At 37.5% G+C, this 22,390-nt stretch overlaps 1 protein-coding gene across 1 annotated transcript in view; it reads left to right on the forward strand.

Annotated features, from left to right (window-relative positions):
* The window catches only part of LOC134680093 (lachesin-like), a 110,434-nt gene extending 89,521 nt beyond the window's left edge, over positions 1-20,913 (forward strand). Inside the window, exons 7-9 of the mRNA XM_063539133.1 lie at positions 155-274; positions 16,823-16,993; positions 19,435-20,913. Coding sequence (XP_063395203.1) covers positions 155-274; positions 16,823-16,993; positions 19,435-19,655 — 512 coding nt within the window. The 3' untranslated portion in view covers positions 19,656-20,913. The remainder of the gene's footprint in view (positions 1-154; positions 275-16,822; positions 16,994-19,434) is intronic.
* Positions 20,914-22,390: the final 1,477 nt, after the last annotated feature.

Below are 22,390 nucleotides of genomic sequence, written 5' to 3' on the forward strand. Positions count from 1 at the left end.
TATTGATATAAAGGAATAGTATCTTCCACCATTGATTTGCCTACGTCTGTGTCGGTACCATAATTATTTTTAGCATATGTTCATTAGAGAAACACAAGTTTTTGCACGTGTGATGTCTTGTGCATTGATTGGCATGTGTTATGTTTGTTCTCAGTTCACCCGCTGGTGCAAGTGCCAAACCAGTTGGTCGGTGCGCCGTCCAGCACAGACGTCACTCTCCAATGTCACGTGGAAGCGTCTCCTAAAGCCATCAACTACTGGACCAGAGAGAACGGTAATGTTTTTATAACAATGCGGATTGCAGTTTTTCGCCAAGTTACTAGGTTATACTTCAGTCAAAACTGGTTGTAGTAAAAATGCGTTTAACCATTTTAGGATATTTTTAACTTATGAAAGCGTCAAAACCGGGATACGTGGAAAGGGAGGGAGAAGACTTTGCCCAGCAGTGGGACACTCTTGGCTCATATAAATTAATAAATAAAATGAAAGTTTTTGAAAAAATGAATAAAAAAGAGGCTCCAAACTCGAAAACAGAACAATTGCTTCTGGGAGTAAGAAGGTTAACCAGGAAAAATCAAATGATGCAAGGTAGGTGTTTAGGGAAACTAATTTCAACCAGCAAAAACGCTTTTGAGGCGAGGCATTTAGCAGAACAAGTTTAACTAGGAAAAAAGGCGTTTAACTTAAAACAGCTTTTTACTTTATTATGTTGGCAGCTGAGCAGTATTCAACTTTTGTACAAACTAAATGTACTTCCTTTTTATTGTTTTTGAGTTTATTGGAAGCGATTGTTATTTCTCGAGCTAAAGATTACTAATATAGCTTTATGTAACAAATAATATTTGGAATTATGGCCAGAAATATGTAGTGCGTGTTTTGAAAGCAGCTAATATAAGGCAAATAATATTTTCACCTTTATGAAACACGGTACGAATACAAGATTAGCTTTAAATTATTTAGTCGGTTCCACAGAAACCCAGAATCAAGTCGTTTAGCGACATCGCGGTATGACGATGCTAAGCACTGGGGACGCACTAACTCCATCTATTAATTTATAAGCCACTTATATCAAACTCGACGTCATCACAGCGCAACTATATGTTTACGAGCTCCGCGTAACTCTTAATAATCCTTATTAATTTAGTCCCAGACACGAAACTCAAGAGCGGAATAACCAACTAATTTCATTATTCATAAAGCACATTGAAAGCGTTAAAGTACTCATTAAAAGGCCCGTTATTCACGCTCCTACTATCTTGTTTGACAGGCCGCAGGGGCTAGTGCTTGCTTACAAGTTATGGCGTTTTTATGGTTGTATTTAAAGGGAAAAATATGCGATTATTTCATGACCGTTTTTCATTTCGACGCGATTTATCGCGACTTTGATTATACGGCGCCGATGTTGGCGCTTATTAAGAGGCCCATTAATGCTCCGACAAGATGACAGCGTTAAATATGGCCGCGCGATGGTGTAACGGCAAAGACTGCCCCCCAAAGACTCAGCGTTATAAAACAATTAAATATGGAGTAACAAATAAGCACCCCGCGAGCCGGGCCATACAGTTGCATGTCACACCTTTCAAGTTATCTGTGTTGATCCCTGATTTTTGTTCAAATTTTTTACTTGAGCTGCAGTTCCTAAATGTGGACACAACTATAAAAAACTCTATCTTTAGGTATTTAAATAAAAGTAAACAAAAACTACCCTTAAATTGCTTCTTAAGCCAGTTGAGGGTAAATGAAAACATTACATGATTAAATAATGTAGGTTAAAGTTAGGTCGTTCAGTGGCTGATCCAGGCAGTTTGGTATTTGGTGGTCGGTTAACTAATAAATGTTATAACTAACCGAAAATTTACAAATTGTTTGTTTAATAACAAAACTTCCGTGAGACACAGACATATTAAATATATTAAGAACGGGTCACTCACGACACTCCTCGGTACGGAGTGAAACATGTCGAGCGTTTTTCGACTTAAAATACGTGAGTGACCCGTTCTTAATATATTTAATATAATTGTTTGTTTAGTTTTATTTAAATACCTAAAGTTATAGACTATAAAATGAGCAGTCGCTTTAACACCAAATTACAATAAACGTGCCAACACGTGGTAACCGCAAGTTGTATCTAACATGGTCCTTCCAGTGTGTAAGTGATCTGTACGTAAGGGTCGGCGGAAGTGACCGCCTATCGCCCCTTCATCGGTTTATCGCTGCACTCTTCGCTGAGAAGTTGTGACATTTTAAATTAAGCTTTGCATTTCTTAAAGTTTTGACAGTTTAATGTACTTTATTCATTGATGATTTGAGTCCATAATGTGGGACTTATTTGTATCTCGTACTGATCACGACGGCTGTCAATATCCCTAAGCCTCTACTGTTACCTACCTTTGATTTTAATTTTAAAAAGAATTACATTACATCATTAAACATGTGTTGGCATATTGACAAACTAACAAGCTGATCTGAATATAAAACAGACTCAGAGTTTTTGGCCTATTAATTACTGCTTTGAGTTACTCAATTTACACATATTTTATCAAACATTCATGAGAGCATTCCTGTCAACGCGAACGAAATGACAATGGATACGAGTGAAAAATAATTAGTTAAGCGAATAAAAACACGTGCTAAGTAATACAAATAAGCATACTTAAACTCACAGAACCAACTGGGGTAGGAAACTTCATTATTTTTCATTAAAGTGGCGCTCCGAGGATAAAAGTTGCTTATTTAGTGCTCGGGTGACAGATGAACAAAAGCACTTGTGACGCGGAGTGAAGGATAATAAAGGTGACAGTCCATTTCCAACGACAGCTGCACTACTGCTCATTTTACTATGGAAATTGACAATAACACCGACGCGTTTGTAACAGTAGTACAGCTGCGGTCAGAAATGGAATGTTACTATAATAAGGCGGACAAGTTTAAATTATAAGGTGGCATTTTCTTGTTAAAGAAATTCCAATCGACATGATTCGGTCAAGTTATGTTCTAATGTATGGGAAAGACAAACAAATTATAGCCTTCATTCAATGAATGTATTTAGTATGGTATACTTAAAGGGGGGGTTACGTCAGGGGGAGGGGATGGGACACTAGTGTGCGTCAAACACCATAACCAAAGATATCATACTACATTCATTAAATGCTATAATTTGTTTTTCAAAACACAATTAGACCGAACACGGGAGCTATTTGAATTCACACGGATTACACGGTGTTGTAGTAAAGAAACAAATGAAACCTGCAAATCAATATAACACCTACACGGACTGGCATACCTATATGAAAGCGGCCAATATTCCGCGGCAGCAAAATGCGTTTGCAGCGACTAGCGAGTGCAGGAGACCTCTGACCAAGTGGCCACTAAAGTCGAGTTAGGAATGGATTTACGACGCTTGTTGCCGGCCGCACCGCGACATGTGTGAACGGGCGGCGCGGCCACAGCTGCCCGCCGGCCGACCAAATCCCGACAAAACGAACAAAACTTTTTCGCAATGCGGTCTTTAAGCACATTTTTCCAGCGAGCTAATCATGCAGTTTATGCCTGTATCGCTGGATTAAGTCAGTGCAATGAGGCTATTAAAAATAACTATCTTGTTAAGTAGTCACGTAAACGGAGGAGCACGACTGGTGATTAGCACGACTGTCTTAGCAGTGTCAAACTTATATATTCGCTAACTTTTGCGTAACATACTTTCTATACATCTCGCTCGTACTCGCATATTTGTGTGTACATAATATACATATTTGTGTGTGAGATCCATAGAAAGTTAATTACACACGCGCTAGCGAATATGTAAGTGCCAAACTGGTGGTAGCCGTACTATGTATAAAGTAAATATTATTTATAACAACTTTGCACACTAACAAACCCCTGAAATAATTTACTTGCGATTATAATACTATACCATCTTTCGATAAGTTCAGGAAAATAGGAAAATTATTGTCATGACTGACGAGCTATTTAAGTAGTACCTAATTATATCTGTTATTTCGCATGATCTTAGGATAAGTAGTAAGTATTAAAAAAATATATGACCAAGCTGTTTTTATCCTGATCGTATTTTGGGTGAACTTTAGCGGTGCAATTTAAAAAAAGCAATCAGCGCCACACCACCTGCACTGGTAAATGGTGGGCTAACAATGTTTGAGAAGCTCTTAACGTGCACTACTAGAGATTTAGCGGAATTTGTTTGGTTAAAAACTATTATTACCTTTTATTTAACTTGCCATGTTAGTTAAAATATGTGGGTCTAGTCTTGGAAGCCAAATTAAACATTTGCACCCAGTCCTAAGATAGATCAGTAAACGAGCTTGGTTTTGTTGAGATGACCGTACGAGTCGACAGTAAATAAGCATGAAATACCATAATGTTTCGTATTTTTAATTGAAATGGAACCATTATTTTCTAATTTACCAAACAATACCATCTATGCGACCACATGTCATGTATGTTACTTAATAGTGAGCACCTATTGTTGAATCATGATCATAAAAAAAAAATTAAAATTATAAACAGAAGTGACGTCAAGGTTTACACAATAATTGGCTATTTTATAACCAACCAGATACAGAACGTTGGCAAATTTAGATGCAGTTATGGACGCAACCGAGCCGGCATTACAAAGCAATACCTAGCTACAGCTAGCGACACCGCGCAAAAAGCGGACCAAATTCTATTACCGCGGATATGCAACAAAGACCGCTGGCTCGCCCGCTTCAAATTGCTTTAGGCTACGCTGACAATATTTACTCGCAGGCTAAAACATTCGTACGAATCAAAATTGATGATAACAATGGTTTTATTCTGTTTATTCTTTTGTCAGAACTCTCATTGTCGTTTGCTCAAAGACATAGACGGAACTCTGCATAATTGAGGTTTTTTGCTGTATATACGAGACTCTAGTTCGTAAATCAACAATACCATCCACTGTGCTGGCTAAGAATGACCTTTACTAAACAGACAAACATTTAGGTACAATTGTTTATGAGGGATAACAGGAATTCATCTCAATTGTGTATGCCAGATTGCCCATAACTATACTCGTATCAAGGCCTTGCTTGCCTTACATACTGAATTGCTAATGAATACTTTTTGTCCATCGACTAATGTCAGACCAGCATGATATTAAATTCAAAATGAAATATAAAATTTTAAAGCACCTTAAGATGCTAATAGTTATAAGCAAATGCACGAGTCACTATAAGTATACCTAAAAATCTAAATAGGTAATTAATTATAGGCGTTCCTACAATTTTCTCCTTTTTTCAGTAGGAATACCCTCATCTCTATATTATCTCAGCACCAGATCCATCCATTGTTTTATCATTACACGATTATCGTGTATGTTCCACGATTACTCCATCAACATGGTTATACTGATTAGAAAAATTATGGTTTTGTTTGAAAGAGTACCCCATTGTCATAAAATTTGATACAATGGATGGATCTGGTGCTGAGATACTATAGAGATGAGGATATTCCTACAGAAAAAAGGAGAAAATTTTAGGAACGCCTATAATTAATTACCTATTTAGGTTTTTAAGTATATTGCTCCTTTAGAGAAAAAAACCCTTTGTCTAAATGACTTGGGAAATAGCAGAGTCGATAATCTCCTTTGTTGAAGTCCTTAATTAAAAAATGTTTATAACTGTAGCTTCAAATAGAACGCTGGTTCAACAAAGCCATTAATAACCATCGTGTTGCCGAAGATGTCTAGATCACAAGCAAGATGAGGCCGGCCGTGTTTGTGAATTGACCACAAATCTGTGGCCGAACGGTGCAACTGACACCTCTGTCCGCCCGGCGCCGGTGCCGCCCTCTTTTGTTTATTGCCTGACAACTTTATTAATTGAAACGATCGTTTGGCAACGTCAATTATATTATGTAGAATTCAATTTGCAAGGAAATAAAAAACTGGCCAAGTGCGTGGTCCAACTCGCAATAATAATAATATATCAACATATTCAACATAACATCTTGCTTAGGTTTTATACAATACAAAGAGGCAAACAAGCAAAAGAGCGTACCTGTGTATTTAGATGATAAGTTTTTTTAACTCATTAAAGTCCCCCCCTTATACCTTCCTTCCTTGTTGATCCCTTAGAAAATAATTATCATGGTAAGTATTTATTAAGATTTAATTTCAAATCTTTATTGCATACTTTATTGCACAAAAGAAAAACTTATCGTACAAAAAGCGATTTATTGGCTATTTATTATTGATGACATACATTATCATTTATATACATTCTACTTACTACATCAAAGTAACAAAAAACAAAATGTATTATCCGTAATGTTAAATATCACTTAAATAGTTTCGGCTCGAATAGGGAGAAACGATTAAGCAATAACTTCCGACGCGGATTACAAGTTTGCACTTCGCCTGCAACAGTTGCCTGCATCGGGTATTCATAAAGTTCTCGAGTCAAACTAATAGCAATAAAATATATGAGATATAATGTGGTGTAAGGCCGTATCCTGTCCGAGCAGCTTCCGTGGTCAGATCTGACAGTACGCACGAGGCAAGTGCAAACTTAACCTTAGCCGGGCATAAGGGGCATAGGTACAGATATTGAGAAGCTACAGCCACGGCTTACTATATCATAGCCAAGCTGCGTCATGATAGACGGAGCTTGGAAAATGAATTAGAGAATACGATATAGTAAAGATAGAATATTTTTACGATTTTATATCTATTGAATCTCTAATTCATTTCCCGAATCGCAGCGCCAGCCGCCATAAGGTACCTTTTGCCGTGGAACGTCACATAGCTAGTGAATCTCGAAATCATTTCCCGAGTCGAGTCGAGAGTCAAGGTATGTTATGTACGTGATAAATTGCGAGCAATCTAACGTTAGGTTGGATAGACGATTATTGTCATGAATCATGATGATAAGGTAACACCGGAATATAGGTTCCGGCCTCTAGTTTATGAAAATATAACTCTTTGTATTTTTTAGGCATAAGTCATTCGGCTGTCATTCGTAATTCAGGGCAATTTGAAAATCTCTGGTCGGAAACGGAAAATAAGCATGTTGTTCAATGTTTGATCTGTTTGTCAAAAGAGTAAATGATCTGAATGATCTGAAAATAGGACGTAAACATAACTGTTTCAATCAGACTCGCGACATAAAACGTTGGCAGACATTACTAACCAGCGGCGGGGGCCCTGCTCTTCTGCGGCTATAAATTGTGGCGAGAACAAATTAAATTAGGTAATACAGGACTGACAAGCGACGGGGCGACCGCGCGGACATGGAATGGGTGTGTCCCTCTGTCCGGCCGCAGCCTCCGATAATTTTTTGTTGTCGTTTTAAACGCAAAGTACTTTAAAGTCTGCTAATAGCTTTTGTACTGAGATTTATACACTTTGAATGTTATCTTTATGATCCAAACTTTGTAGTCGTTAATGGTAATATCGACTACGTATGGTACTATTTATCACAAGTAGGACACGTATTAAAAGCTGATAGGTACCAAGACACATTTCTTTTGTGCTTACATGAAATAAATTACTTATCTTTAGTAGACAGTCTTTTCAATTGAATAAACTTCAGAAAAGTATTAAATGATAATTATTTAGATTCGCGGAGTTTAAAGGATGACTCACGCTAGACCGGGCCGTGGCCGGGCCGGAGCTTCCGGAGCGTCGTTTTCTATGGAAAGCATCACGTGATCACCGGGGCTCGGGCGTGGCACGGTGCGGGCCCGGCCCGGTCACGTCCCGGAGCCTCCTGACAACCTATTTTTCTCTTCGGGTGGTATTCTACTTGTTTAAGATCTTTGTCCAATATGCATTGCGTCTGACTCTCTCATTAAGCAAAATGTGAGACGCAAATACACATTGGACCAAGATTGGACAGATGGAATACCACCCCTGTGTCGGAATATATTTGCCAAAATAAGAAGGTTGCAAAACGTCATAAATTTGTTTGTTAAATATGATGGTATAGCTAATTCGTTACTTGGTCGGTTTATATTAGGTACAGCCGTCTTTGATATAATATACGTCAAGATTATATAGGTTGGATAATGTCTTGATTTATTTTGTGAAATATGGAAGTGTTGCTGAAATGTAATTTAGTCGGATTATATTAAATGAGACATCTATTGATGTTACTGCTTGTAAAAATGATTCAATAATGAGCATGTAGGTTTATAATGAATATTAAGATACTATATAGTTTTTTCTCACATTACCACTTATTATATGGAGTGTAGAAGTAACTTATTACTTAGATACTTTTTTATATCGTACGAAGTTCATAGAAATATATATATGACAATACCGTATTTATAGCTGGTCAAACCAAATTTGTCAGTAAATAAGAACAAAAAAACTATACTCATCCTTTTCTTTTGGGTGTTAGTACTAGTGTAAGACCAAGATAGCATGATTCTCTCTATCTATGTTTGAAATGAGACAGTCCTTTGACAAACTATAATAACCATTTTTATTCATTCATTTAGAGTTCAACTGATCTTCTCTGCCTGCACAGAGTACAAATTTACATCATAACTATGCCTTAAAAGCCCACTCCACACTCGTGCGCGAATCTTGGCTTCGCGCTGCGATTCGCACACAAGTGTGGAGCGGGCTAAACAGTTTTAATGTCAACTTTTCACCATGATATTGATGCATACTTACCTCATACTTACTTTACTCTTTGCATCCAGGTGACTTGTTTACAAATGGCTTACCGCAAAACGCGATAATCAAAATTTCGTTATCTGCCTCTGTCGATAAGAGCAGCAGATATCGAGTGATTGCCTGTCGATATGCAGGGAAGCAGATATCGAGTGATTGCCTCTATCGATATGAAGAGAAGCAGATATCGAGTGATAGAGAGGCAGAAACCGAAATGTTGGTTTTCGTGTTTCGCAGTAGGTCCTGGGGTTAGTGAGAGTAACGCCCCATACGCAGAATGTTCCGTAATATTCCTTATTTCCTGCCTAAAATTACCCAAAGGCACTAACTACTGAAATAATACAATACAACTCTTCGTATATTTTATTGTTCTTATATAAATGACAATGACTAAGGGTGGTATTCCACCGTCCTATCCAATTTATTTGTCCAATGTCATTGCGTCTCACTCTCTGATGTGAGACTTAATAGAAAGTCAGACCAAGAATAATAGTCTGCAGCATATTTGATAGCCCACGCAGTGAGGCACTGGTCCCACAGCGAGCTAGTAAGCTATGAGCTATCGGCTATAAACACGAACAAATGATAAGCACTCCCGTGTAAATAAAAGAGACACGGCGATATTTATAGCTCACCGCTGGGCGAGTAACTATAAATATCGCCGTGTCTCTTTTATTTACACGGGAGTGCTTATCTTTTATTCGTGTTTATAGCCGATAGCTCATAGCTTACTAGCTCGCGGTGGGACCAGTGCCTTAAAGTTTTATTTTAAACGTCAAACTTCTTTGAAATTATGCCGTACAAATGACACTTGCACTGCGTGGGCTATCAAATCCGCTGCAGACTTTTTTTGGTCCGACTTTACACACTGGGCAAAGAAATTGGATAGATGGAATACCATCGTAAAAGACGTGGAACGCGTCAGGGGGACCGCTAACCATGCCAAATAATCATATAAGTGCCTCTCTTTCGCGCAAATAATCATAAGAGTGATAGAGAGGCAAATATATTAATTAATGAAGAGGTTCGCGGTTATAACCCTGACTGTATAAGAATCAAACCAGGGTATACTGCGTGTGCAACAATTTAAATTACAATTCTGCTAGGGACGGCCATTCCGTGAGCGTCAGGATGGCGGGTGGACCTCAGCGAATTTGAACGAAATATTTATAACCATATTGTACCTTCGGTGTACTTTAGTGTACTTTTAATAGAATCCAGTGTACTTCTCCCGGAAACGAGATATTTAACAAAAAAGGTCCACCCGCTATTCTGACGTCAGGATGGCGGGTGGACTTGTGAAATCGTGGATTATACCGCATTTTTACAAGCTTTTATTTAGTTTCACCTGACCGTTGTCTGTCTGTCTGTCTGTAATCAAATCTTGCAAGTTAAATTTGATCCACTTTCCGATTTCCGATTATAAGTCGGGTGACTATGCAATATTATGGTGTCATCGAGCTGATCTGATGATGGAGACCGGAGGTGGCCATAGGAACTCTGTGATAAAACAACGAAACCTAATTGTGTTTGGGGTTTTTAGAATTGTCTGAAAAGTACAGTCGACGATAAAAGCTTGTACCAAAAATGAAATTTTTGCCAAAAACTTATTATTACATATCAAACAGCAAAGAATAAAAATTTATTGAATAGGTATTCATGATCTCCTTAGATGTGGCTGCTATAGTCTTGATTTGCCGAGTGATCATCGCTTTCCGGTTGCAACTTGGTGCCATCGAGGAATGTCCATGGTACCTACATACATGAAAAAAAAATCGTTCATAATACAATTAATTGTATCACAATACCTATTTTGATTCTATCGCGAGCATATATACACTCTTTGGTACTTTTTTTTATAAGCTAGGTGTACCTAGTGATTATACTCGCTGTGGCCAAGGCTTAGCCCGTGTGGAATTTGAGCAGTTTCTCTTCCTTCCTCTCTATAAGTAAAAGTAAAAATAATCAAAACATATACCATCAAAATTATTTACCATACTTCATGTCATAACAATAAAATTATAATACAGTCGCCATCAAATATATCGGAGCGGCCAAGGTGCTTACAAATATCTGAGCACGCCTTTATTGTCAAGGCGTTAGAGTGCGTGTTCAGATATTGTGAACACCTTGGCCGCTCCGATATATCTGATGGCGACTGTACCTAAGCACCGAAACCTTACACAGCGCTGTTTTTTGGAAATACTGTAGGTACATTACATACATACATACATAATAATTATTACTATTTGATTTATCTTCACAGGACCGTAGGTCTACGCTACGAAGTCTAGGAGTATATAAAAGGTTTCAACTCAATACGGACCCGTTCCCGAAATAAAGGGTATCGACAGACAGACGGCCGGACGGGCAGACGGACAGACGGACGGACGGACAGACGGACGGACGGACGGACGGACGGACGGACGGACGGACGGACAGACGGGCAGACGGGCAGACAGATGGACGGAAGTGATCCTTTAAGGGTTCCGTGTTTTCCTTTTGAGATACGGAACCCTAAAAAATAACTTTTGCTTATCATAGCGCTCTTTCTTTGGACATACGTATGTGTACAGTAATATTAAATTTATTTTACTCGTCTTCTTATTTCTCACGTATGCAAGTAGTACGTACCTACTTGAAAAAAAAAACGTGAATGACATCACTGTTAAGGTTACTAGGTATTACTTCTAGAACCAAAAAATATACTTACAGACAAACCTACGTACATACAATATACTTACAAATATTTTAAAAACAATCCTCCTACTTCAATATCATGGGTGCATGCCTGCATGGGTCCCATATGATATATACATTTGATCCTTTACAAAAAACTTATCATCTAGCCTAGCCTATTGGTAGTATTTTCTCGAGCTTTACGCAGTTAATTCAGGAAGTTGTCATACCTACAAGACAAAAGCATTTCGAAAGCCACATAATCGTGGAACACCTCATCTATGTGTAGTTAATGCAAATGCTGTATTTGTCAAAGAAAATAAAATCTTTTCACACGACCAGGGTTTCACCCTTAAAACAGAGAAATAATTTGGGTTCGTATGTTTTGGCGCAAGATAGGGAAAGCTGGAAGATACTCCACCGACAAGAGAATAACTCTTAAGTTAATGATGATGATGATGATGTTTTGGATAGCTAAAGAAATCCTAAAATACAGACAGACAAACACCCTGGGGGAGAGAACAGTATCAATGCATACTAATATATAGGTATTACAAAGGCGAAAGCGGGTTCCTATGCAGATTCAAACGGCACTACACCATAATCATACCTATTTTTGCCAATACCTTGACGCACGGGGTAACACGATACATTACCTGCATTCAACGTGTTCTTGCATATTCAAATACATTTAGTATCTTTCTACAAATTTAATATCACTATTTTTTCTTTTGACATGTTTATTATACTATTCGAAAAACATGACAGCGTCAAATATTTAAAAGTCGTAAAATGTAAAAAGGCATAAGAAAAGAGTCCAAACATATTATTTAAGAGTCGGACCAAAGAAGGACTTTTTTAAATATTAGATCTAAGCATTAGAATCTTAGTACTTATAGGCTAAGCCTAAAGTGCCATTGCAATGCAAGCTAATGAATAAATATAAACTAGCAACCCATATTTAAAATCAATTATATTATTATCTTCTTCTGCACGACTTACAAAATATACCTAATTTCCAAATCGTTATCTTATACTTTTTGAGTAAAATAGCTGTGACATATGGACAGGCAGACAGACAGAGACAGACAGACAGGCAGACAGACGGACGGACATGACGAAACTGTAAGGGTTCCGTTTTTGCCATCTTGGCTTCTTTCTCACCAGAGGAAAGTAAGTAAGTAGATAGTTTAGTTTTTGTAAGCGACACAATTCTATCTTAGTGTAACGAGCTTAATAGTTTTTATTTACTTACTTATTTTATTGAGAGCGCACCACCGACATTCTTAGTGGTGGTCTGTATTCGCTGTGGCCGAAAACAGCTTGTAGATAATTATCTTATACCGATACTTTTTAAATTTTTGTTACTTTGTCGCAGCCATTGGAAATTTCTCCTCTTTTAAACTCGTTTTTCATGCATGGGTTCCTGAAATTGAACATATCTGAACTGAACACATGAACACTGAAGAACGTGGCATTGATGGGAGAAAATAATGTCAGAACCAGATAAGCTGAAAAATCTACATTTGTAGAATGTAACTAAATGCATTGGGTACCACTACAGTTTGCTGACGACTACCTAAATATTCCATAATATCAATATCCAGTGAGGAAAACGGGAACTATGTTTGTATGGAGAACCGGTCATTCCCTTTCCTCTTAATAGCTTAATATACTTCGGCACATGATTATACATATTTATTAATAGGTACATGCACTGTATTTCCATATCTTACCTTAAGCAGAGAGCCAGACGGTGAATGCTGGATATTGGTTTCTGAAATCTTGTTTTTGTTTTACCAAACGTTGTTTAATTCTGCCGTGTGGACGGCTTCGAAAGAATCTTGAGTCATATGTAAATAAAGCTCTTTACATCATGTTGTATGTACCTATTCTTATTTTTCCGAACGTGTCGACGTGGATGTACGCCCTAGAGTATGCAGTAGCCTCTTAATCAGTCATTAAGGCAGTTAGGGCCAATATTTTGATTATATTATTTCCTTCCATATCCGCTTGCTTCCGATCGAACCATTGTTTTCAATCTGATTGACATTTATTATGACATTTGTCATGAACAGTCAGCTCGGACGTCCCGGTCGGCTCGGATAGGGCTGGGTAGGACTCGAATCCTTTGAATCCTCTGCTTGAAGACTACTCAATTTTCTGACTCTTATAATTAAGTTTAAACTCGAGTTCTTTTCAACTAGATAGAGACCAAAGTCTCTTGTAGAGACTTGAGTACTTTTCAGACACTCTCGTTTTTTTACAAAAAAAAAATCGAAATGCATTGTCTTTATGTATAATTTGTAGATTAGATACGTACATAAATCATAAAATAACGCTTAATTTCGTTACTGTTATATAGGAATAACCCATAATTTTTTTCACGGAGTCTTTATTTGGAGGCTCGAGTCCTTTTGAGTTGCTCTTAAAAAGGACTACAAAGGACAGAAGTCGGGAGAAGTTTTTTAAGCGCAGAGTCTTGTAAAAACGAGCTGTGCCTCCATCAAATTCAGACTCGAAGGACTCGAGTTCCTACATGTAAACACTTGAGGCTCGGACATTGCTCGGACAACACTAGTGTTAATGTAATAAACGGGTGGCCCTGACGCCTCGGCCCCGGAACGGCCCGGTCACGGTGGCGCTCCTGACAGCTCCTGCGTCGGCTCGCTCCGGCCCGCCCCGGTCCGGGCACGGCCCGGTCTAGCGTGAGTCATCCTTAATGCTGAGGCGGAGGCTGCTGGATGAATACTAAATACTAAGATAATTTACGCAATAATGGTCTGACTATCAACATACACATTTTTAATAAATAAATAAAAAACTATACATAGGAGAACTGGACTGTGTCTAATTTAACTAAAAATATTCCTGCAAAAAGTATCAAAAATTTCAATTAATATCTTTGTTACGCGAAGAGCTATGTTTGGAATAAAAAAAAATAAAACTCCACCGCAAAATAAAGCGGAGGAAGAAGAATGCAAGCAATTTTTAATATAGAACGAGTAGAAAGCTACGTGACCCTCGGTCGCGGTAATAATGTAGCTAACGACGAAAATTCAACCGAATCGCTCAAGCCCAACTTATCCTTTAGACGTTTTAACATAAAAAAGTGGTTCCTTCTTAATGTAGGTTTATTGAAACATTTGTTGATACCCTGTATTACCAGGATACTTAAATATTACAGCAACTTGAAGTCGTCTAATGCCCCTTTATAATTTCTACCCTCATCTGTTTAATTGGGTGACTTAACAGAAAATTAAATAGACATTGTGTTATTACTTTAACATTCTTTGGTATAACATTGTGGTAGGTAAATAAAAATACAGCCAAAAATATTCTGAAAAAATATCCTGATTTAGTTATAGTTTTATAACATAATCACATCCACAAGTCAGAAACCTTTCATAATTTTATGTCCCATGAATGTCGTTGAGCAAATGGACGCTATCCTCAATTTTTCTGATATTATTATTTTAATCTCAAGGCAGCTATTACCAATTACTTTTTTAATTGTTCATGTTAAATTAAACCAAACTATCCAATGCAAATGTCCACACTCTGGAAATACGCATATTATTCGTTTATGCGAAACAACATATTTCAATTCGATACCGGGGGACAATGGTCGGAAGCGTCGGAATATAAATTAGTCTGAAAGCGAGTGCTATCTATAATAATGGATATATGTATTCAATACACAGGGAAGGTATGGTCAAGCTATCTAACTAACTAACATAATAACAATGATTGTTTAATGAAGTTAATACCATTGTTATTAACTATTAGTTAGCTCCAGGCTGAGACCCGATTGGGACAACATTTCCATAAAACTGCCAGTAAACCTAGTAACTACTAATATCAACTCCCTTTTCGGTCCTACGTGGGTGGAATATATGTCTTAACAATATGTTTTACAAATTATTACTTAGCAGTGTATTAGGTGTTCTCGATTGTTTATTCAAAACGGCAAGAACAAACAACACAACAAAACATAACCGTTTCCGTTCATCAACATTAATTATCACACAGCAAACTTATACATTTACCACTAACAATTAGATTAAGTGTCGTGTAAGCATAATAGTAGAGTATTTTTATTATAAATATTCATGAGCTTGGTAATAAAGTCTGTTTAACATATACTTTATAGATAATAGTTCTAAATACACATTATATATTAAGGGTTTGTATCTGCTGATCTCCTGATACTTCATTTGTAATCCTTACTTCTGAGTGGTTGGCACATATTTGCCAACATCAAGTAACAAGCTCCTAGCCTGGGAACAAAAAGGACAACATACACAGGCACCAACCAACTAAAATGAACTCTGCACGTTTGTTCAACATACATAAAACAAAAGTGAGCGAAGTGAGTCACACAGATAACAGAGTCAGGTGCCAAATAAAGACAACAAAGATAGGTCAAACTCTAATAAAACTTAATATAAGTAGCTGCTGATTTTACTTCTGTTAACTAAAATACGCGTAACATTAAAATCATTATAATGTATTGAGATAAATCACACAAAATACAATAACATAATAACAAAACACATTTTTGCTCATAACAGTTTCAAATTAAAAAATAAATACAAAAAGCTTACAACTTCCGAGACTAATGCGCTAGTATTTTTTTTTAATGCTTCAGTAGGCAAACGATTTATTTTGTTACATATTTCTCCAAAGTGAAAAGTCCAGGAGCATTTACTGTCGATTCTAATAATCAGATAACTTTCTGCTATAACATGATTTTACGTATCTGATGTATATTCTTTGTTCCAAACCTGCGAAAGAATAGCATAAAGATCTTAGTTTTAGTTCGATTTATGGATAGATTATTGTCATTATATGCCACTGTGTTATATTAGGAACAGTTTATTATATGACATATATTTTATGTCTGAGTTTTATGAATAGGTCTTCCGGTAATAATATGTATTAAAATTTTAGGTAGCATGTCTTTGGTACCAAATAAAATAAAATAAACTGATTTGCAAGACCGAAGTGATCCAAGTGTACCGCGAACAAAGTTTTGTGCGATACACTAAAAATGAAAATAATTTAGACTGGAAATAGTAGAATTAGTCACAGCGTCATTAAGCAAAGCCAAGTGGCTATTCTGAGCTCACAAAGAACAGATCCATGTTCAGCCAGCTTTAGTCAAGACTTAAAAATAGTCAGTACTTCATCGTTAATTTGGCCTTAAAACAGGAAGATGAAATTTAATATTCTTATCGGTCATTACGAATGTATACTTAATACAACACTTACTATTAGTGCCCATAAAAAATTGCGTTTATCCCAAACTAGCGACCTCTATCGATAGGTGAAAACCACATGGAAATTCGTTCAGTAGTTTTTGAGATTTCGCGACCATACAAACACATAAAGAGACAGACGCGACGGGGGACTTTGTTTTATAGGGTGTAGTGATTAAGATCTAGACGAAAAAGTAATAATTATTGTATTCTTGTCTGGCAGGTGAAATGATAATATCAAACGACAAGTACCAGATGAGCGAGATCAACAGTTCGGCGTACAGCGTGCAGATGCGGCTTATAATAAAGAATATCCACCGCAGCGACCTCGGCGGCTACAAGTGTATCTCGAAAAATTCCATAGGGGACGCTGAGGGCAACATCAGGTTGTATGGTAAGCCGCGACAGTTATAAGGTAGTTTTTTCGGTTTTAGTTGAACATTTTTAAACTGACCGTTTCGATTCTATACTTTAGAACTATGAGCACTCATAGACCTAAGTACACAGTCAGTTTAAAAATTTTCAAGTATAAATAGGGTGTAGTCCGCAGCAAGATCGGTTCTCGAGAAAAATGTAGTTATGCTCTAATTTTAAAACGACTAGCTAGATTGTTTTGAAACGTTGTACTTATCTTATCTTATCTTATTGTTTTCGGGGGCCCTTGCGGATACACTTCGACCCATAGGGATCTTTTGTGCAGTTACCCCCTAGAAGAGATCCGTCAACTACTCAAGAGCTTTTCCCACCATATCCATGTGTCGGATGATGGAGCTCATGGGTAGCGTTTTAAAGTCCTTTGGTTCCAGGTATCCTGCTCCAAAGTCCTTCATTCTTTGTCTTGCGAGGGCGTGACATTCACACATTAAGTGTCTTACTGTCTCTTCCTCTTCGCCACACAAACGACAATCGGTGTTGTCAGAGTGTCCCATCTTGGCCAGGAATCCTTTGACCCCGTAGTGGCCAGTAAACACCCCCGTTATGATTTGGAGTTGTCTTTTGCTAAGTTTCCAAAGCTTTTTGCTCCAGCCGGAGGCTATTCCTTGCATAAAGAGCTTTGCATGCTTTAGACCCGTCAGACTATCCCATTCTTCCTGGTGTTTAGTCTTGGTATGGTCTTTAATAGCCGTTGTGATGGTTCCCTGTGAGAGCCCCACGAATGGTTCCGGACCTATAAGGTTACTTACAGATCCGGCTCTGGCGAGTTCATCTGCATTTTCATTGCCTATGAATCCCTCGTGCCCTGGGATCCATACCAGTTGCACCCTGTTTTGCCTTCCAAGCTGGTTCAGAGCTTGGACGCCATTATATACCAGTCTAGAGTCCACTCTGGGAGCTTCGAGCGCTTTGAGAGCGGCCTGACTGTCGCTGAGTATATAGATATTCTTCCCTTGGGTTCGCCTAACTATATTCTCATGAACACAGGCAATTATAGCGAATGTCTCGGCTTGGAAGACAGTGGCGTAATTGCCCATGCTTATGCTACTACTAAAGTCATTTGTATAAATGCCTGCCCCCGTACCAGATTCTGTCTTAGACCCATCTGTGTACCATATAATGTCGTTTTCATCAGAGATTGGTGCTTCAAGACCTTCGGTCCACTCAGCCCTTGTTGGAATTTTAACGTTAAAATTCTTATGGAACACAAACTTGGGTTGCATCTTATCGCAGCCCATGTTCGTAATCCTTTCCATGAAATTGTCGCGTTCCATGTTTGTGTGTTTGGTCTTTGGCTTGCTATCGCTCCAGAGTCCTGTTAGGGTCAACCTGTGTAGCGATTTCCGCGCCTCAGATTGTATCACTAGGTGTAGCGGCGAGAGGTCTAGCAGTACCTCCATCGCCGCTGTTGGCGTCGTTCTAAACGCACCAGTAATAGCCATGCAGGCCGTTCTTTGTATTTTCATAAGGGCATCCCTGCATGTGCTCTTTAGTGTCCTTGGCCACCATGCCAGGCATCCGTACAAGATGATAGGCCTTACCATCATGGTATAGATCCATCTTAGTACCTTTGGGTTTAGACCCCACGTTTTGCCATAAGCCGATCTACACATTCCAAACACTCTAAGTGCCTTGGTGGTTGTTAGTTCGACATGCTTTCTCCAGTTCAGCTCTTTATCTAGTGTAACGCCTAGATATTTCACTTCATTGGACATTTCCAGTACCCTTCCATAAAGCTTCAGCTGCTTCATGCCATTAAGGGTCTTTTTCCTGGTAAACGGTATTACTACTGTTTTGCCTGGGTTTATGGAGAGTTGATGACAGTTGCACCATCTTTCCACTTGCTTCAGTGCTTTATTCATGATTTCCGATACTGTTCCCGGGAATTTCCCGTTTACAAGAATCACTAAATCATCTGCGTACCCTACCGTATGTATTGGGCCTTTGTTTAGTTCTTCCAACAGTGAGTTAACTACCAGACTCCAGAGAGTTGGTGAGAGAACCCCACCCTGTGGACAACCCTTCGTAGCCGTAGCTAATATTTCATCTCCCATAAGGGAGGATTTTATTAGTCGGCTATTTAGCATAGTACCAATCCATCTACAGATTGTTGGTTCTATGCCATGTTTAGATGCTGCAATATTGATTGCCTGATACGTGGTGCGGTCAAATGCCCCCTCCACGTCTATAAAAGTGGCCAGACAACGTTGTACTTACAATAGGTTAAGGTATTATATATATGCCTGTAATTAATTTAGGTGGCTTCAGATACCATAGTTAAATACATACAGCGAAATTAAAGTTTTTCATACAACACTTTTTGCCCTATTATCTTTGTTTTATAAGCTGGAATTAATTACATATTGTACGAGAATAAAATGGTAAACATCTTTTTGTCAGAAATGGAGTTACCCCACCACAAGTCCCGTGACGACGATGACGTGGACCCTGTTAAGGAAGAAACAAACGACGTGCACTCCAGCCTGCAAGGCTCCCGCTGGGAAGGCGGGCCGCGGACGCAGGACGCAGGCTTCCTCGGGCGGCCGCCTCCCGGCTCAGCGACTCGATCTACTTCGTACGCGACCTTTTTAATATCAACCCTAGTTTACGTCGCGTGGTAAACTTCCCCCGTAAAGCCATGTGCAAAGTTAAGGCTTGACTAAAACAAACGCACGATATCTCATCAGATTATTGGACTTGAGAGTTTGAACATGATTTTCTCGTCTTTCGCTTTTAAGGTATCCCTTTGAATAACGAATCAGGGGGCGTTTAAAGGTTGACTGAAGATTTAAGGCGTTTTATGAGATCCTGTTTCTTTTGGGTTTCGTATTTTTATCAATAGTACTTTGCACATGGCTATTAAAATGTACAGTTAGAGTAAATAATATATTATTTAGAACTGTTGTCTATAACGACATTTGTACATCAATAACTCACTGTTTTATCAAGTATGGTAATGGGTTTAAACAAAAACATACTACGTGATTGTGTTGTGACAGTTGGCAATAGTAGTGCTTGGTTGACTGTAAACCTGTAAACTGTAAATGGCTAGGTAAATTTTTGTCGAGTAAAATGATGACTCTTTGCTGGTACGTGTATCATGTAAATCATGTTGTTATACATAAAATGTAAATGCTTTCTTTTATACTATGATAATATAAAAATAACGCAATGTTCAATAAAAAATTTAATGTTTCAATATTTATGTTTCTCAGTCTTCAACTTAGAAAAATATGCTTGCAAGTCTTTTAACTCCCACGACTTCAGACATTATTCAAATGCATGTGTACCTAAAGGTTGTCTTAATGATTATATGTGAATACATGTAACCCAAGCCTGGAACTATTTGTTTACGACATAAAAATAAGAAACACAATTTTATTTTAATTAAAACATAGGCACTAATTTCAAATAAAATCGATAACAAAAAATTATAGTCATGTCGTGAAGTCGCATTATTTATAAACGTTAAAATGTATGTAAATAGCTTTGCAGGAAAATACTTAGTATTGTTTAACAATAAATATATAATTTGCATTAGGTTGCATAATAAAATATTTACAATTAAAAACATAATGTCGACAATTAAATTGCATTAGTTGTATGGATGTAAAATTTACGGGCCTATGATACAAAAGGTGATTTTGTAATTGTTGACGTTTTTAAATTGTTGAATTTTATGAATACTTATTGTTTAAACTTGTACTCATAGTAGTTAAGTTTACGGATATAATATTTAAAATACTCTTGTCAAAATTAGTTTATTTGTTTTATACGTTGTACCTAATCAAAACTAACATAAGCCGCCGACCTTAAAATTAGTGGCCTGAAATGAATGTATAATATTGTCCGCAAAACCAAATAAAAATATATAACGGATAGAGTTTTATTTATTTTATATAAGAAAATTATATAGGTATTATTATTATTTCTGAGTAATTGGACAACAAAGGTAGTTAATCGGTAACTATTTAATGAGGAAAATCAAGATCGTAGGTGTGGTCATACTCCGCCGTTACAAGTTAAACAATATCGATGTGTCTTTTAATTGAAAACCACGTTTTAAAAATATTTATGTAACGGTTATGAATCTAACACGATCATTTATATTCTTTTGCTTTCAAAAGTAATAGCTACTGATTTTTAAAAAGCGTTTTTCATTTAAACGCCGTATCAAGATCGCTTACCTTCTTTCTAATGCCAAAAAACGAACACACATACGCACTGCAATGGATGCGCTTCGCGCCTTCGTCAAAATTACCAATGTCGACATTCCTTAACACAACACTCGGTCAAAATCACCAAAATAGTCATCTCCATTGAAGGGCTAACACAACATGCCGACCCTCTTAATACGAACCTTCGGGGGAACCGAGGGTAAGTGCGATCTAGATAGGGTAACCGCGTGCATTAGCAAAATTACCTGAGGCTTTATTATTTTCATTGCGACAACCCTAGCCGGGAATTTCGTGGGCTCCCCATTTAAGCTTGCCAGATGAATTAGGTTGGATAATGATATCAAATGTGACAATGTCCTGATTTATGTATATTTTTTTAAACATTTGGCTTAAAAATATATACCTACTTTCGTTTTTCAGTTATTGCGTATCACTTATAAAGTGACATTTGGATTGCGAAAGCAAGAAGTAATTTTAGACTGGCTAACAATCCGAAACTATGTAGCAACGTTTCAATTCGTCCAGCACGGATATGATCGTCGTTTTTGTCTACATGACAGCGTGATAAAACGGTATCCATCACGTTCCATCCCGCGGTGTTAAAAAGTGACAGTTATTTTATCACGTGGATAAACGTGGATAAAGCCATCCATAAAACACCTGCGTCATTCTTCGTAAAAATCCCAGAGTATATGATCCATCATGGCCAGTTGTATAGAAAAACCCTCAAGCTTATTTAAACATAAGCTCTTACAAATAATCGCATACGCATTATGCACTTATTCTGGCGTCATTATTCGAATTGAGCTTATGACTGTTATAAAACGAGAAGACTAGGTATTATACGAATATACAAAATAATGTCAATTAGATACGTCTCATTTTGTACAGTCGACGTCAAAGATATATTTATACTTTTGCACCTTACTCCTTTGTAATAAGGCGAAAAGTGTAAACATATATATGACGTCACCTGTACTTAATTTTCTCATGCATCTCATTCGTGCTTTTATGTGCGAGTAATATCATGTCAATAACGGGTTTTTAAACTTTGAATGCCACTCAAGCCTAGCCTACAGTTCGTTTTTTTTTATCATTAGAAAGAACTCCACAGAAGTAAGCGTACAGTTTTTATCGGGCTCTTTAATTATTAATAATTATTTAATTATCTAATGTAG

The sequence above is a fragment of the Cydia fagiglandana genome, chromosome 3 (genome assembly GCF_963556715.1).
Source record: "Cydia fagiglandana chromosome 3, ilCydFagi1.1, whole genome shotgun sequence".
Classification (NCBI taxonomy): domain Eukaryota; kingdom Metazoa; phylum Arthropoda; class Insecta; order Lepidoptera; family Tortricidae; genus Cydia; species Cydia fagiglandana.